Source organism: Delphinus delphis, chromosome X (genome assembly GCF_949987515.2).
Source record: "Delphinus delphis chromosome X, mDelDel1.2, whole genome shotgun sequence".
Lineage (NCBI taxonomy): Eukaryota > Metazoa > Chordata > Mammalia > Artiodactyla > Delphinidae > Delphinus > Delphinus delphis.
This window is the reverse complement of record NC_082704.1, coordinates 1,809,804-1,825,031: the sequence shown is the minus strand read 5'-3', so window position 1 is coordinate 1,825,031 and position 15,228 is coordinate 1,809,804. Positions and strand designations below refer to the sequence as shown.

General features: G+C 53.2%; 2 protein-coding genes across 2 annotated transcripts in view; both read left to right on the top strand.

Annotated features, from left to right (window-relative positions):
• Positions 1-9,253: 9,253 nt before the first annotated feature.
• On the top strand, positions 9,254-10,135 carry LOC132418712 (melanoma-associated antigen 8-like). Its single transcript, XM_060002701.1, has one exon. It carries the CDS (start codon positions 9,254-9,256, stop codon positions 10,133-10,135), a length of 882 nt encoding a protein of 293 aa, XP_059858684.1.
• Positions 10,136-14,647: 4,512 nt separating this feature from the next.
• Positions 14,648-15,228, top strand: part of LOC132418601 (paraneoplastic antigen Ma6E-like) — a 302,944-nt gene continuing 302,363 nt past the window's right edge. Inside the window, exon 1 of the mRNA XM_060002549.1 lies at positions 14,648-15,161. Within this exon, the coding sequence (XP_059858532.1) occupies positions 14,648-15,161 (514 nt within the window). The remainder of the gene's footprint in view (positions 15,162-15,228) is intronic.

The following is a 15,228-nucleotide window of genomic DNA, read 5'->3' as shown; positions in this document are numbered from 1 at the left end:
TATGTGCCAGGCATCAGACCTCATCCTACAGCACCTGGAGCATCTCTGCAGAAAGAGACCAGTGACCAGCCAATGAGTGTGAACCGAGCACATTGAACATAGGCACTGCTCACCCGATGGGGCTCCTAAGGGAAGTGGGCAGTAGCCTGCATGCCAATTTGCCAAGCAGCTCTATTTCACTGACAGAGGAGGTGGGGGAGCAAGATTTGCCAAGCACCCAGCTTATGTTCCTCCTTCCTCCATAGGCAGAGCCTCTACTGCAGCCCCTCAGCCACCTACGCTTTTAACCGTGTTCCTATATTTGTGTTTCTGTGTATACCTGGGTGTGTGTCTGCATCAAGGTAGTTCTGCGTGCACATACAACCACTTGAGAAGCTGTATAGTTCTATGTACATCAGTGTAAGTCTATATTGGTGTGTATAAGATTGTATATATAAAAACATGTAGATGCACATATGTGTGCATGTGTGCACCCCTATGAAAGAGTGTGTAAACTTACGACTTACGTATGTGTGTGCTTGTGTGTACACACATGGGTGTATTCTGCATGCATGTGTATAAGTGCATGTGTGCATACCTCTGTTTATTTATCTGATTTGAATAGGTGTGAAAGGAAATACGTGTGAAAGCATATGCATTCCTTTTTGGTGGCTCTTCTTGAACCACCAGAATTCCCTTGGCCTGTTCCCACATAAGGGGGGCCGTATTTGGCCGGGCTACTTAACTGACCATTTCTTTCCAATTCCCTTGTTCCAGGGAGCGGTGTCTCCCGGTCCCCATCCACTCTTCTCCTCGTCCCTCCACCCATCTGTGCTGTCTCCTGGACGGAAGATGCAGAAGAAGTGAATGTAGTCCCAGGAAGAGATAATTTAGTGCCTTGAGGTAGGAAATGCTCGATCATGGGCTAGGATGGGAGTTCAGAGATTTTGCTTTGTCCTGGAAGGACGTGTTTGGCAGTAACAAAGGTAGGGGTTGGGGTGGGGAAGCCTTGAAGATGCAGTAAGAACAAAAATATGATGTACACAATGGGATGGGAGAGCTAAAGAGCTGGAGAGGAGGTTGTATATAGCCTTTATGATTCATCCTTTTATTATAATCACCTTGTAAGTCTGAAACGTGTCAGGGCGGAGCCAGCTGCAAGCAGGTGGGTGGTATGAGGAAACGGCTCAGGGGATTGGCTGCTAGCAGTTGGAGGCAAAGAACCAAAGGGCACTTTGGTAGCCCATCCTGGGATGGTTGTTAATTGCACTTCAGCCTTGGATTTGGATTTGTAGTCCAGAGCTCCCTACTTCCACCCCCTCCAGGGAAAGAATAATCAGAGGGGTGAGAGGGCTGACCAAGGAGAGAAGTGCAAAGGAGCCCTCAGGGGCTGACTACCTCGATCAGCTCAGCTTGTCTCTTCTTCTTTTCTATACACACAGCATACAAATATAGCATCCTAACACACCCACAGAGACCTACACAGTAACACATACATGTATACACACATGGGCACTCACCTTCAGCAGCATATACATATATACACACAGATATGCACAAACACATACAGCCACACATACGTAAGTTCACACGCAAAATCACACGTTTACCCTCATATCCACACACAAACACACACATACACACACACAAATCTTATGAGACAGCTAAAAACAAGAAAATTGCTGCTGGAATATCAAAGATAGCCTCTTTCTTTTTGGACACCCCTCACAGAGAAATCAGGTTTGTGGGGAGAGCAATGACCTCACATCTGAAGCTCCCATCATGGCTATTGAAAGCCTTGCTTCCTGGGGCCTAAACATTGGTTGATTGATTTGGATTTGGGTTTCCAGGACCCAGGAGTGCCTTTGAGCCCTGCAGGAGGCAAGCAGTTCATTTGGGAGGAGATCATACAGATAGATTGGAGGAGTGGGGACAAAAAAAGAAGGTTTTAAGATGTATCTGGCAGAAATGCTCAGGAAGTCTTCAGAGTGCAGAGGAAGGGCAGAGAGGCCAGTTGTAAATATCTCTACAGATCCATGTAGCTAGATATAATATTATACTTTAAAAAAAGAATACCCTGCCCTAGTGTGCTGCAATGAGAGCAGTTGAACTACTGCGGCTCACACTGTGTGAGAGTGAGTGTCAAGGTGGAGGCGGAGGTTTGGCAATGACACCTTATCAGAAACCTGAACCTTTGAGTTTGCCATAGAATTGGTCGTTTTAGCCTGAAAATTGCCAGATCTCCCCTGTGTCATTCTCTGTGTGTTCTGTCGTCAGTGTCGTGGTTGAGCCCCACTCTTAGCTGCCCCCAGCTGTACAAGCACGTCGCCCTCCAGCTGGCTGCCTACACCCCCCACCCCTGCACTCCTCATCTCACACCCACTAACTCAATCAGGGTCTGTGCTAACAGAGAATTTGCAGCTTGGGCAGAGGGAAGGGTCTTGCTTAGTCTGGGATGGAGCAGCCCAGACTTTATTTGTCTACCCACCTTCTCTTTCTTTACCCCCGAAAATTGCTCCTCTACCACTACCACGGGAAGGAGACCTCTGTGTCTTTAATGTGTCAGTTTGTTGTGGGGATGTGTGACACAATTCCTACGAAGTTCTTGCATGTGCCACTGTGGGGCACCTTTGCAGAGATAACAGACAATCTCTTGGGTCTTACTGGAGCTTGTCAAATGTATTCTTACAATCCATGTCATCTTGTTAATAGCAAGGCTGCAAAGTGTTTGCACGTTTAGAGCTGAGTTTTGCTGAGACTGTGGCCATTCCTAATGAAGTTTCCTTATTCTGTACATAAAAGAGCTAACCCTTTGAGCTATTAACTAATGAATGCATTCACTAAGCTATCCACCTGCATGGTACCCTGCTGTGGTGATGACCACCAAAAGAAATCATGACTTGTCCTACTGAAAGTGCAGTGTGTTTGTGTAGGTTGTATCATGTCCTGTGATCAATATGAAATCTTTATTATCAGTGTTAGGTTTTCAGGGTAGGGAGCGGGGAGGGCGTTACAGTGTCTCCCTGATATACTTCAATTATGAAATACCCCCAGTTGGTCAGGGTCACCTCTGTTGACTCAACATATGTAAGACTTTGTACCCACCATCTTGCCGGACTGCATCTCTGGGGTCAATAGTCATCAGTGGAAGCGAATTCTTCAGAGGGCAGCCATTCTGGAAGCAGATGAAATACAGTAAAATCACACATGTGCAGGGCTTCAGGAGTGGTGCTGGGCCCAGGCAGTGAAAATCAAGAAAGAAGACCAAGACCCATGTGTCCTGGATGGTCTGTCTGGCAAAAGGGCCCAGAGCAGCAGAGAGCCCCCAAGATGACCCAGTTCCCTCTTTGTCTTCATTAAATGCACATTTTTGCATGAAAAAGACCTTGACCAATCCTGACTTTTAAAAAGGAAAACATGAAGAAACATAAAATTATGCTTCTGAAAATATGCTGAAATAAAGGTTTGTAAATAGCCAAAAGGGGAAAATAAATGTATATAATTGCAAATACACATACATATGAGTCATTGCGTTTCCTCTCTATTATGTTGGAAGGGACCTTCATCTGGGTCCAGGAAGCCTCTGTCTTCCATTCATCACCTTTGCCTCCCCACAACTTTGCACACCCACCTCCCCATACCCTGGGATATCTGAATCCATAGTTTTCAAGAGGAGGGGAAATAATGATGTCACAGTTGAAATTAGTTTATGCTCTTGCAAAAATCATTCTAATTATTTAAGACAAAAATTTTAAAACACGGCAAGTCATTGTGGTGTCAAATACAATGTGCACACTTATTTCCATTCAGGGGGGCGGCTGGAGGAGAAAGGTCTTCATAAAGAAAATTTTTTTAAATCTCCATTACCAATGTGGATGTGCAGAATAAAAAGCAAGACAACCCTGTAGAGGTGGGAAGAACGGTGTGCTCAGGTTTTAAAAAGTTTGCAGAGTCACATTAAAACATCCTGCTGATGCTGCAGAAGGTCATTGCTGTGGCCCACATTTGTCAGTGTGCCCGCCTGCAAGCACCTTTTGTTGAAAACCTTGGACTTGCAGCAGGAACCCAGACCTAATGTCTCCTCCTCTGTGGTCCCTTTTGTACCCAAAGCAGGACAGGAGAGCTGTGCATTCACACCCAACAGGTCTGATCTGCCCAAGGGTCTGGGGGCTGGTGTTGTCACAGGGACATACAGAAAGAGAAAATGCAGTTGGGGGTAAAAGGGTAGTTTTCACAGTATGTCTGGAGTAGGCCTTTAGCTACTGAGTTATTTTCTGCTGGCTAATTTATTGCCAATAACTCAGGTTCTGAAACTGGCCTGCAATCCCAGGTGGAGTTGTGACCCTTGAATCGTCCTACTGTAACTTGCTACCCAACAACTATACAACCACCTTAATGGATATGGCGTAAGAGAAGGGGGATGTGGTCTCCCTCCCCATTTACAGCTTCCCTAACTCTCAGGGTGAAAGAACCCTTGCTACAACTTCTCCAGGCTTTCAGCAAGGTCTCTTCCCAGCCTCCCATGTTGGCTCAGCTGCCTCTGAGCCCTGGCAGGGCCTCCAGGGACCCCTTAGTACTGCCATGGTGCCACTTCCCCCAACCAGGTCTCTCCCAAGCTGCCTTCCTGATAAGACTCTCAAGGGAATTACTAAGGTATACAGGACTGAGGAAGGATTATTTTACTTTTTAATAACCTTAAGCACATTTTTTATACTGATATGTTTAACAGCAATAGGGGAAAATGGGGAAAAAAGAAAGTGAAGATCAAAAAAAAAAGTAATGGGGGGACTTCCCTGGTGGAGCAGTGGTTAAGAATCCGCCTGCCAATGCAGGGGACACAGGTTCGATCCCTGGCCCAGGAAGATCCCACATGCCACGGAGCAACTAAGCCCGTGTGCTACAACTACTGAGCCTGTGCTCTAAGCCACAAGCCACAACTACTGAAGACCGCACCTAAAGCCCCTGCTCTGCAACAAGAGAACCCACTACAATGAGAAGCCCGCATGCCACAACGAAGAGTAGCCCCCTGCACACTACAACTAGAGAAAGCCCGTGCACAGCAACGAAGACCCAATGCAGCCAAAAAAATAAATAAAATTTGTTTTAAAAAAGTAATGGGTGATGAGGACCTATTCCTCACGGGACTCAAACAAGTTTCTCTCCAATGGTCTAGAAGCAACTCAGGGACTGCACAGTGAGCAAGGGCCATAATTTGAACATAAACTCTGCCAATGGCCAGGCTAAGAGTTGCTACAGTAGAATGCAGTTCTGCATCCTTGACTGTAAATCTCTCAATTTCAATTACAAATCATCTTCTTAGAGAGTCTCCCTTTAATATCACATGAGGGATGGAGGTTAAAAATTTATTGGAAATAGTGGACCCCAGCCCTCCCTTCTGTCTGGAATTCTCTGTGTGCCTTTAGGCAAGACCCTGTTCATTAGGGGGCCTCTTCGAATCCTCTTCTTTCCCAGCCCCAACCAAGGAGCCAGCCCATTTTCACCCCAGGCCAGGTGCACTGCTTAAATCTCTGCCTATTAGGAAGATTTTCCATCCCTGCTCTCTTTCAATAGCACTATCCATTTTCAACTTGTACCCACATACTGCACCAGCCCATGCTTAAACCAGCCAGGGCCTAAAGAAACTCTATATGGTCATAGGTGCAAGCTGGGAAAGGGGTGCTGGTGCAACTGTAGTGGGTGATATGGGGATCTGAGCTATCTGCTCATATAATTATTTGAACCCTCTGGTCCTGCTCAGGCTGGAACAAGCCAACACTACTATCCCTGCCATGCTGAATCACTGGATGAGAGCAGCCCAAGGGGGAAGTGTGACCTCATTGCAAACTCAACTGGGGCTGGCAAGCAACTCTGCCCCCTACAATAGGTTCTCTTGCTGGAGATCTGAGTGGCATATCTACATCACCACAAGACAAACACATCTTTCTATTGTTAATGTTGGTCTACCTCTTTCAGGATACAATTTTGCACCTACCCAAAGACCACCTTGTTACTATGGTTGTAGTTTGGTGTATGCCAGGGATCCAGGACAGTCCCCATCCTGACACTATCTCCATAGAGGAATACATGAATGCTTTGCTAAGGAAGTGAGACACCCACCTTCCTTTCCAATGAGCAGAAAACACTCTACCCCATCACACAACCAGACAATAGAATAACGAGTGAACCACAGAGAGTAAGGGTAGGTATTCTTTCATGAAATTATATATATACATATATATGTGTATATATGTATATTACATATATACATATATATTCTAAAAGTACACTTGGTAGAGATATAAAATGTACTATTTACTAGAAAAGAGGGTTCAGAAAAAAAAAACATTTCAATGGACAATGTAAAGTTAGACAACCTGAAAACAACAGGACTTCCCCAAATCCCACCACGCAGCCTCTTCCGTGTAGAAAAGAAACCTTGTGAAACAACAGGTTTCCAAAGTCTGCTGGCTGGTGAGGAGCCCCGAGGGGAAGGTGTGCGGTTCTCTGTGCTCCCCCCACGGTCATGGGCACGGCAGCCCCCCTTCCAGCATCTGTGCTGGGACTGCAGCCTTTCTCTCAGGGGTTGAGGAGGACCCTCCTGAGTGAGGATGGAGGGGTCCAGCAGGCCCGGAACAGAGGGTCCCCCAGCATGCAACTCCACCCGTACTGGGACTCCTGGGGCACCCCGGGCCGGGCTATCAGGCTGCCCATCCCCCCCCGCCGCCCCCAACTCCTCAGGGATCTCGGGGGTTCAGAGGCTCGGTCTGAGGGGCACAGTCTCAGGTGGGCAGAGGGAGGGGCCCAGGTGCTGCCTGGAGTCGAGGTGAGGACCAGAGGAGGACTGAGGGCCCCCAGGGGGATGCATCTGCAGCCCTCCCGACAGCCCTGGGAGCCCCCCCACCCCGGCATGCTGTCCGGATGGGACTGCACTGATCCCCCTGGGAGGGGCAGGGAAGGGCCTGGGTCAGGGAGGCCGGGGCCAGGTCGGCAGAGGGAAGGAGCCCAGCCCCACCAGGAGTCAAGGTACAACCGTGAGGGGGACTCGGAGGCCGCAAGGCATCCAGGTTGGCCCTGCTGTCAGCCCTGAGAGACCGCTGGCTGGGCTGTGGGAATAAGCGCCACCCCCGACCCCCGCTTCCCTCTCAGGGGTCCTGGCTGGGGAGGGCCTGGGTCTCAGGGGACCAAAGTCAGGTGGGCGGGGGATGGGCCCTACCATCTGGGAGGGAAGGTGAGTAGCCAACGGAGGGCTGAGGGACCCCCGTGGGATCATCTCAGCCCTGGGAAGCCCTGGGCTTGGGGGCCTGATGTGTTGTCCATAGATTCCCCCTGGGGGTCTCAGGACAGTGAAAGCCTTGGTGTGAGGGTCCGGCCTCGGATCAACACAGGGGGCGTCCAGGACCTGCCAGAGATCCAGCTGAGGACTCTGAAGGAAGACAGAGGGGACCCCACAGATCCCTGCCCCTGCCATCAGCCCTGGGCGGTCCCGGGACGGAATGAGCACTTGGCAAGGAGTTTTGACTTCCGCATCTGGGTCTCAGAGACACTGGGGACCTGGTATAAGGGGGGGGGGCCTAAGGTGGGTGGAGGGGAGAATCACAGGTCCTGCTGGGAGTCAATGTGAGGCCCCTGAGGGAGGACAGAGGGGACCCTGGGCCCCAGATCAGGGTAGGCCTGGGAGGTCATAGGGCAGGAGGACCCCTTGCAGCACTTCCTGACATCCGGGTCCCAGAAAGAGTGGTGCCCCAGTATGAGGGACGGGGCCTCAGGTGGGCAGAGGGGAGAATCCCAGGTCCTGCCGGGGGTCAGGGTGAGGACCCTGAGGCAGGACTGAGGGGACCCTGGACCCCAGAATAGAGGGGACCTCAGAGGAGTTCGCCCATGCTGTCAGCCCTGGGAGGTCCCGGGCAGGGCTGACTGGACGTTGCAGGCTCTCACCTCTGCCACGTGGTTGGGGATGGAGGCGTCTAGGGATGCGAGGACCTTGGTCTGAGGGGAAACATCAGGGCAGCGGAGGACGGAGTCCCAGGACCTGCCAGGGGTCAAGGTGTGGACCCCGAGAGAGGACTGGGGGGAGCCCAATCCCCGGAACAAACGGGGGCCCACAGACATCTGGCCTGACCCAACTGTCAGCCCTGGAAACCTCGGGCAGGACCTGTCTCACTGCCCCCTCCTCATTTCCAGATGGGTGGGCTCAGGGAGGAGGAAGCCATGCTCTGGGGGTCTGGCCTCAGGCCCCGGCAAGGGTCATGGAAAAGACTGGGGAGACTCCTCCTCACACAGAGTACTGGGAGCCCAGCCGGCCCTGCCCCTTTTGTCACCCATGGGTGTCCCAGAATAGGTGAGAGCATTGACTCCCCGTCACATCCTCTCCTGGTATCTTATGGAGGTGAGGCCTTGGCTGAAGGAGATTGGTCATAGTCAGCAGAGGGAGCTGTCCCAGGCCCTGCAGGGTGTCAAGGTGCAGACTGAGCGGACCACCCATAGTCCCAGCACAGATGGACCCCACGGAGTTTGGCCACCCCTTTTTGTCCCCTGTGACCCCTGTTAGCCCCTGGGCAGGTGTGGCCAGTATTCGGGGCCCCTCACTTCTTGTCAGTGCAGGGAATTTGTTTGAGAATTTTGACTCAGACAGCAGACAGAGGGCCCAGGCCCTGCCAGGGGGAAGGGGAGGCCCTGCCCTGAGTGAGCACAGAGGGGGCCACCCATGCCAGGACAGTGGGAACCTCACAGAGTAAAGCCCAGTCCTCCTGCCAGCACCGAGGGGCACAGGGCTGTGCCACAGTGTACACAAGAGGTGCGCCCTCCATTCCTCTTACAGGGGCTCCAGGAACCGGGAGGCGAAGGCCCAGGTCTGAGGACCGTGTCCTCAGGGCACAGAGCAGAGGAGGCCCAGGCAGCGCCAGGAGCCAAGGGGAGGTGCGTGCCCTGAGTGTGTACCCAGGGGCTCCCCCTCCCAGAACAGAGGGGACCCCACAACACCCAAGTCACCCCACCGCCCTGTCAGCCCCAGAACCTGGGGCCGTGCTGGCTGCACCCTGAGGAGCCCCCTCACTTCCTTCTTCAGGTTGGCAGGGGACAGGCCACCCGGGAGGAGCGCCCCTGTGAGGCCCGAGGGCAGCCCTTGAGACGAGACCTGTAAGTGGCCTTTGTCAGAGCTGCCCAGGGTGCCTTTCTCTGCCGAGGCCGCTCACACCCCCTCTCTTCCCCAGGTACGAGGTCCCCTGCCCACACTCCCGTGGGCGGACCGACCCCAGTGATCAGGCCCCTGGTCGAGATGAGTGAGCTCCGCCAGCCTGAGGCCGACCTTGAGGCCCCAGTCCCGGCCCAGGGTCCTGTGGAGGCGCCGCTGCTGGGGGCTGCGGGGGAGGAGGCCGCATCCCCCTCGTCCTCCGCCTCCCCTGGCGCCCCCTCCTTCTCCGCCTATGCCGAGCCCTTGTCCCGCGAGGCACTTGTTGCGCTGATGGCTGACCTGGTGGGGTTCCTGCTCGTCAAGTTTCGTACCGGGGAGCCGACCTCCGAGGCGGAGATGCTGAGTACGGTCCTCCGGGAGCATCGGGACCACTTCCCCGTGGTCTTCCGCCTCGTTTGCGAGTGCCTGCAGCTGCTGTTTGGCGTGGACGTGAAGGTGGTGGACCCCCGCGAGCGCACCTACGTCCTGGTCCCCACCCTGGGCCTCACCTGGGATGCAGTGCTGAGGGCCGGGCAGCGCACGCCCAAGGCCGGCCTCCTGGTGCCGGTCCTGGGTGTGATCACCCTGTTCGGTGACCGCGCCCCTGAGGAGGAGGTGTGGGGAATGCTCGGCAACATGGGGGTGTGTGCCGGGAGGGAGTCCTGCATCTATGGGGAGCCCAGGGAGCTGCTCACCAAAGTGTGGGTGCAGGAGGGCTACCTGGAGTACCGGCAGGTGCCCCACAGCGACCCTACCCACTACGAGTTCCTGTGGGGTCCCCGGGCCTACGTGGAGACCAGCAAGTGGCAGGTCCTGGAGCATCTGCTCAGGATCAATAGCATGGATCCCAGGTTCTTCCCATCCGTGTCTGCAGGGAGCCTGAGCCAGTGCAGCAGCCAGTCCCACGTCCAGCAGCTTCTCCCGTGGGGCAGGAAGGGGGGCTGCTCCTTCACTCTGAGTTTGAAGAGGGAGCGGTCAGCCTTCTAAGCAGTGAGAGCCGGGCGAGTTGGGGGAAGCCAGTGTGCAGCATTTTGGGTTCCTGTTGTGTATGTTGACATGGACTTCCATGTCTGTTTTCTTTAGGAATTTTTCACATATTGTCTCATTTAAAAGAAGGCTTAATAAGCTTCAGTATCTAAGTTTGGAAATGACATTAATCACACATGTATTTGCACTAATTCAGTTCAAAGACAAGAGTTTTGCAATTGTGTAAAACAAATTGTAAGATTCCCATATTATTTTGTGGTGGTGAACAAGATAACATGGCATTGGAATAGGAGTTTACTTGGAAAAGTGAAAGTAATTAGCAGTACAACTGAAGGCCACCACGTTGTTCCTCGGGACACCCCGTCGTCCGCTCAGTGGTGGGTCCCCTGCTGTGGGACTTTCCTGTTCCAGCCATAGGGCAGGGCCAGGCCCCGAGCATGTGGGCCAGAGGGGGAGTGGCTGACCTGGGGGAGCGGGCATTGCCGGCACCCATCTTCCTGGCGAGACACCACCCACAGGGCCCTCAGGAAGGGAGGCAGTGGGGGGATGGAGGGCCGCCGGGTGGGGTGTAGCGGAGGCACCTTTTTGAGGACCCTGGGGGGGGCCGTGACCCCCGGACTCTGGTGGCTGTTACAAGTTCCTCTCTGTGTTATCATGCCCTCTGTTCAATGGTTTCAGTCAAAGTTTCTCTTAGTAAAGTTCTCTGAAATTTTCAGCTGAGTCTGGCCTCTGCTGTGGGCAATGGAGGGAAAGGGATGCTGCAGGTGAGGGCGGGGGTCAAGAGTCCGATTCCTGCTCAGCACCCATGGGACACCTCTCCAGGGAGAGGGTAAGGTAGGCACTTTGCAGACCCAGAGATGGTGAGTGCTTTTTTCCATTTCATAGGTGAATTGTAACGTTTTAGCAAAAACTGATAATTGCCTAAAAAGGCAGTAGAGAAGTTAAAATGTAAATGAAAACCTTGATTATCTCAGCAGGAAAAAGGGAACATAGGAGCAACAATAGATGGACAGACACTGCTATGGACTGAATATTTGTAAACCTCTCCCCCTCATTCACCTGTTAAATTCTAACCCCCAAAGGGATGGCATTTGGAGGTGGGGCCCTGGGAAGTGATTAGCCCATGAGGGGAGAGCCCTCATGAATGAGATTACCTCCCTTATAAAAGAGACCCCAGACGGCTGCCTCATCCTCTTGTGCCATGTGAGAAGATGGCTAGTTGATACAACTAGACAAGAAACCAGTCCATATAAAGAAGAGCTTTATTACTATTATTTATTACTCAGCCGTACAAAGGAACGAAATTGGGTCATTTGTAGAGATGTGGATGGATCTAGAGACTGTCATACAGAGTGAAGGAAGTCAGAAAGAGAGAAACAAATATCGTGTATTAATGCACATATGTGGAACCTAGATAAGTGGTACAGATGAACCGCTTTGCAGGGCAGAAATAGAGACACAGACGTAGAGCACAAACATACGGGCACCAAGGTGAGAAAATGGTGGGGGCGGGCGGGGGGGGGGTGATGAATTGGGAGGTTGGGATTGACATATGTACGCTAATAGGTATAAAATGGGTAACTCATAAGAACCTGCTGTATAAAAAAATACATAAAATAAAATTCAAAAGTTAAAACAAACCAAAGAAATAAGAATAGGTTTATGACATTATCAATCACAGTAGAAAACCACCTGTAAAGACAAATGGACGTACTTGCCACAATGGGCTCTGCATCGCCAAGTTCGCTCCCCCAACTCCGCAGCCTCGCAGGAGGCCTTCCTATTGGTGGAAGGCCAATGGGCGTGTCTTTTGCTTCCGGAGGCGCCAAGCCTTGGGACCTCAGGCCCTCAGTGCGCATGGCTACTGCTGCTTCCGTAGCAGAGCGCCTCCTCACGTGCTCTTCTGATCCAACCAGTTTCTCGGTAAAGAGACGTCTAGAACTTTCTCCCTCATCTTCCTGGGGCTTCCGGGAGCACCCGGAAGCCCACGTGGCGTTCGCACAGAGTGCCTGGGACAGTCGGCGGCACAGTTCCTGGCCGCTCTGCTGAGACGAGCTCTTCAGCCCCTCGTGAGCGGGACTCCGGAGCCATCCACAGAGTCACAGCGAGTCAGGAGACAGGCAGGGGCTTTGCCGGGGACTGGACTCCGCAGGTACCGGGGGCCCTGGGAAGGAGTGGAGGTCGGGGGAGGGCTACGGGCTGCTCGGTTGGGAGTGGGGGAGCGGCGGCGGAGGGTAGCGGGCTGAAGGGGGGCTGAGGGAAGGGTCCCCCAGTGAGCGGGTCAGAGGGGAGGACCGCTGGCTTCCGGGGTGGCTGGTGGGGGGCGTTCTGGAGTCGGGGTGCAGAGGGTGGGGCTGATGGCTAAGCGTGGGGGGGACCTGAGCGGAGGGCTTCCTGCTGGTCGGGTGGGGCCGGCCTTGGGGGCCAGAGGAGAGGACGACTGGCTGCGGGGGTGGGGAGGACGGGACGGGCGGGCCCCACCCCCGGGGCCGAGACGGGAGGGGAGGGCTAACGGCTGCTGCGTGTGGCGGGAGGAAGGCTGAGGCGGGGGTCGCTGGGGAGGACTCCCGGGCGCGGGTGCGGTAGGCGTTAGGGGAGCTCCCGCCGGGGCGGGGCGTGGGGTGGGGGGGGAGGACGCTCGTGGCAGTTAGGGGGCTCCGGCTCCCGGGTGGGCGAGGGCAAGACGGGTGGGCTCTGCGTCTGGGGTACGAGAAGCGAGAGCCCCTGGCGCTGAGTGTGCTCGGGGGAGGACTCCCTGGTGTGGGGAGGTGAGAGAGGCAGTCTGACCTCTACGCATGGCGGGGCGCCCAGCTTCCAGGGCCCAGAGCGGAGCGCCACCAGCTGGTGGGTGGGGGAGGGTGTATGGAGGAGATGTAGTGCAAGGGGTCGGGGAGGAGCCGCCTGGCCACGGGGGGAATAAGTGATGCTGAGGGGGGAGGCGCTGGGGCTGCTGTGATCTGGTGGAGGCTGTTGGCCATGGCAGATGGATTTGTGGGGGTCCAGGGAGGGGCTCTGGCCCACTGCATGAGGCATCGAGAGCTTCAGGTCGCCTCTGTCCGGGTGGCACAGGAATTGCAGAGGTGGGTGGGCAGGGCAAGGCCCTGGCCTCCACACACAGTACACAGATTCTTTACGAGGGTGCTTTGCACATTCACCCGGACACGCCATACCAGAGTTGTAAAACAGTCTCCATAAATTTAGCAGTATTGCAAGTTTACATGATAAGTTTTCTCATCACGGGGGAATTTTATTTGATGGTACTAATGATAATATATCTTCAAATATTGGGAAACCCATGGATCAAAGAAAAATATCACAGAGGGACTTAGAAAATATTTCCAAGTGAATACTAAAAAAACACGACTTCCCAAAATTAGTTGGAGGCAGCAAAAAGCAACAGGAGGAAACTGTATTCCTCTAAATGCTTCTGTTAGAAAAGAGTCAGGACATAAAATCAGTGAGCTAACGGTCCATTGAGAGATGCTAGAATAAGAAGAGCAAAGGAAACATAAAATGAAGTAATAAGAGAGCTAAGAGAGGAAATCAGTGATAGAAAGCAAATTATGGACACGGTGAACGAAGCCATGCGCTTCTTTCAAAAGAGCAAGGAAACCGAGCAAGTCCTAGAACGATGAATCACGGAAACATAGAAAGAACGCTGATCCCCAATATGAGGAATGAAAGAGGGCCAACGTTACGGATCAGGTGTACATTAACAAAGAGGATGTAGGGGAATATTATGGGACATTATGGAAATGTTTATGCTAACAAATTGGAAGACTTGAAAAATTCCTTGGGAAAAAGGCAGCTTCCTAAAACTGAGGCCAGAAATGTAGAAAAGGTGACGAGCCTTCTATCTGTCTTTTTTAAAAAAATTATTTTATTTTATTTTATTATTGTTTCTTGAGTCGTACGCAACAAGTGCTCTTTTGTTATTATTTTTAAATTTTATTTTTACTTTGGGCTGCGTTGGGTCTTTGTTGCTGCGCGCGGGCTTTCTCTAGGTGCAGCGAGCGGGGGCTACTCTTCGTTGCGGTGCGCAGGCCTCTCATTACGGTGGCTTCTCTTGTTGCAGAGCACGGGCTCCAGGCATGTGGGCTTCAGTAGTTGTGTCACGTGGACTCAGTAGTTGTGGCTCGTGGGCTCTAGAGCGCTGGGTCAGTGGTTGGGGCGCGTGGGGTTAGTTGCTCCGCGGCTTGTGGGATCTTCCCGGACCAGGGATCGAACCTGTGTCCCCTGCACTGGCAGGTGGATTCTTAACCACTGCGCCACCAGGGAAGTCCCTAGCCTTCTATCTTGTAAATAAATGTAATTTATAAAAAAAGTTTCCTAAAGTCAAACAAACCAAACAGGGCAGGGAGGTGCTCCAGGCTGCTGCTGTGAGGGGCACTAGGGTGGGCTGTGTGGCACAAACATGATTCTCTCCTCTTTGCACCCACAGGCCGATTCCCACACTTCAACAGCCTGTGCACACCTGTTTGATCGCTTCCCCCCACCCTCAGGTCCTCGAAGATGGCGATGGCTCTGGCGGTATTGCGGGACTGGTGCAGGTCGATGGGCGTGAACGCTCAGCGATCTCTGCTCATCCTGGGAATCCCAGATGACTGCAAAGACCAGGAATTCCAGGAGGCTGTGCAGGCTGCCCTGCGTTCCCTGGGCAGGTACCGAGTGCTGGGCAAGGTCTACAGAAAGGAGCTGGGGTCGAGTGTTGCCCTGGTCGAGTTTGCTGAGTGTTTAAATCGAAGCTTGCTCCCCCGCCAAATACCAGGCAAGGGAGGGCCCTGGACTGTGGTCTGCCTGCCCCAGGCCCCTGATGCTGATTCACAGGATAGACCCAGTTGCCCTGCGCAGCCCCAGGGACAAGCAGTGGTTGGCAGGGCAGGTGAGGCAGGCACTGCAGGTCACTCAGGAACTGCAGGGGAGGAGGAGGCTGCAGGGGAGGCGGGAGTCGCAGGTATGGAGGGAGACACAGGTGAGGAGGAAGCCTTAGGTGAGGAGGGAGCTGAAGGTGAGGAGGGAGCTGCAGGTGAGGAGGGAGCTGAAGGTGAGGCAGGAGCTTCAGGTGAGGAGGGAGCTGAAGGTGAGGAGGGAGG

Bases quoted from the DNA above. Each gene is read 5' to 3' on its own strand.
- LOC132418712 (XM_060002701.1), top strand. From the start codon at position 9,254: ATGAGTGAGCTCCGCCAGCCTGAGGCCGACCTTGAGGCCCCAGTCCCG.